The sequence below is a fragment of the Protobothrops mucrosquamatus genome, unplaced genomic scaffold (genome assembly GCF_001527695.2).
Source record: "Protobothrops mucrosquamatus isolate PMUCROS unplaced genomic scaffold, P.Mucros_1.0 scaffold2638, whole genome shotgun sequence".
Classification (NCBI taxonomy): Eukaryota; Metazoa; Chordata; class Lepidosauria; order Squamata; family Viperidae; genus Protobothrops; species Protobothrops mucrosquamatus.
Genome location: NW_015388691.1, coordinates 2,640 through 5,161, shown reverse-complemented (window position 1 = coordinate 5,161; position 2,522 = coordinate 2,640). Strand labels below are relative to the sequence as shown.

Genomic DNA, 2,522 nt, shown 5'->3' with positions numbered 1-2,522 from the left:
TATTATTATTATTATTATTATTATTATTATTATTATTATTATTATTATTATTATTATTATTATTATTATTATTATTATTATTATTATTATCTCAACCCTTGACCAAGTTTCCAGATATAATGATCCTGGCATTTCCCATCCCCCTTTTAATCACAGTAGCTGGTTGTCTATAGGGGAGCTGTATCAAGAATCCACAGATGTGCCAAATCAGGAACTGGGATTGTACAGAATAGATCATTGCCCCACTTTAGGCCATGGCTTCTTGCCTTTCTCCTTTTCTTTCTAACTTGAAACAAAAACTAGGCTTTTTGTTAAGTTTAATCAAATGTGGGCTTTGATTTAGTCGTTTATAATAATGTTGTTTCTTCAAGTCATTTTTCATGCCTGGCGACTGCCTGGAGAAATCGCTGTGGTTTACTTGGCAACCACAAAAAATAGCTTGCCAGTTTCTCCTTCCTAGAGCAGAGAGAATGACTGGCCCAACATTACTTTACTGGCTTCCTGCCTGAGGCAGTTCTAGTACTCAAGGTCTCTCAGTTTCTTTTGGGTGGGCACATTTTATGTCTGTGTTTATTGGTAAATCTCTGCAGGATTTGAAACTTAATCCACATTTTTTTTCTGAATCCCTGCTGTCCAGCAGTTGTAATAATTAAAAAACCTGTCCATTCTTTCAAAGTGAATTGTGAAAAACAGAATTTTTGGGAGAAACTAAATTAAGTTAGGTGAGAAGTCTTATAAGCTTTGTTCTAATCTTACCTAAACATCTAAGATAAGCATGAACGTTTTTGGTTTGTTAAACCATGTTTACCAAATATTTTAGTCCTCAATGTTTGGCTTTTCTTCTGCCTTTGATTCCTGACAACTGCCTGGAGTTCTTGCTGTTTTTCTGGCAATATTTTAGAGGTAGTTTGCCAATGCTTCCTTCATGGGGCTGAGAGAAAAGTGAATGGTCTAAAATCACCCAGCTGGCTCCATGCCTAAGGCAGGACTAGAACTAATAGTCTCCTGGTTTCTATCCTGGTGCCTTAAACACTAGACCAAACTGGTTCCAATTTTGGCTTACTGGGATCTAAATTAGATCATTATGTATTGTAAACTATGCTTTATAACTTAGCAAATTAAATGCATCCAGCCAACTGATTTTTGTTTTTGACAAAAGTGGTTAATATAAAACTTATTTTTTAACAATAATCACTGTGGTGTTGGGGTGCAGGTATTGGACTAAGATGTGGAGAGTCAAGTTCTGATTCATTCTCAGATATGGAATTTCACTATATATCTTAAGGCCAGCCATACTCTTAACCTAACTGGGATAAAATAGAGACCCTCATGGAAACTCTTGAACTCCTGTGGAAAAGGCAGGATGAACATTTAATAAATAGCAACACTACAGTATATAAGCACGGTCTTAGTAAGACACTAATCTCATATGACCCTCTTCAGTCCCTGGGTTCTTGGAGGTAAGCTGCAGATTTGATTTTGGTGGTGGGGATAAAACAAGTATAAAGAGGTTTGACATATCAAATGTACATTTATATTAAGAAGGCTATTTTGTTGTTTTCTTTCACAGATTCTTCTTGCTACTGTATTGCTTTCGTGGGGCTATGTCATTTACGCGACACGAATAGCAGCCAAATGGCAATTGGAGGAGTCGTATCCCATACAAGCCCAGAATACTTGAGACATCTCCAGAGTGGAATAGCACAGAAATACAGAGACATTCTAGAACTCCATAAATCATAATCTGCAAAAACATGGATTCCAAACAAGAGTGGTTGACTCAGGAGTAATATTGAAGCTTCAGAAATACAGATAAAGATAACAAAACAGCTGTGAACATCTGGTACAGTACTATTAACATATAATTGAAAAAAATATCCTTGAATTTCATTTTTTAAAAAGAGAATTTTACATTTTCTCCACTTTACTGCTTATTTTAATGTGGTTCAGAAGACTATGGCTACAAGGATAACTGCAAGCCCAAAGAGTCATTATTATGGAAAAATAACTAGATACTTTGTGCAAGAAACTGGTTTTCAAGTTAAAAGTTACACTCCTACACTGCTTTCAATGGTACAGAAATAAATGCCTGGATATCTATGGAAGGTTTGGCAAAAATGTATGTGGTATCCAGTGAAAATTTGAAGTTCAAAGATTGTTCAAGCTGTTTAATGCTATTCTGAAGACAAATCCTCATCATACTGGTATGTTTCATAAAATTAGGGACATTTTTAAAGGAATATTTAATTTTACTTCATAGTAATTTATATAAATTAAAGTATAACTTTAGTCTATTTTCTTTGGTTCACTACTTTTATTATATCAATTAAAGAATTGTTATTTTAACTGTGTGCTTGGTAGCCAATCTGTAATATTTTGAATTTACTCATTTGTTTAATTTTATCTGCAGCTTCTATAAAATCCAAAGTCAACTACTAAATCAGGAATACTAATAGATTCAATAGAAGTGTCAATAATATCTACAATATACCCCAAAGTTGAATAAAAGTTGTCCCCAAACA

The 2,522-nt window shown here is 34.1% G+C and overlaps 1 protein-coding gene across 1 annotated transcript in view; it reads left to right on the top strand.

Annotated features, from left to right (window-relative positions):
- SMIM27 (small integral membrane protein 27) overlaps positions 1-1,860 on the top strand; it is a 3,290-nt gene extending 1,430 nt beyond the window's left edge. The window contains exon 2 of the mRNA XM_029285974.1: positions 1,571-1,860. Coding sequence (XP_029141807.1) covers positions 1,571-1,681 — 111 coding nt within the window. The 3' untranslated portion in view covers positions 1,682-1,860. The remainder of the gene's footprint in view (positions 1-1,570) is intronic.
- The last annotated feature ends 662 nt before the right edge of the window (positions 1,861-2,522 follow it).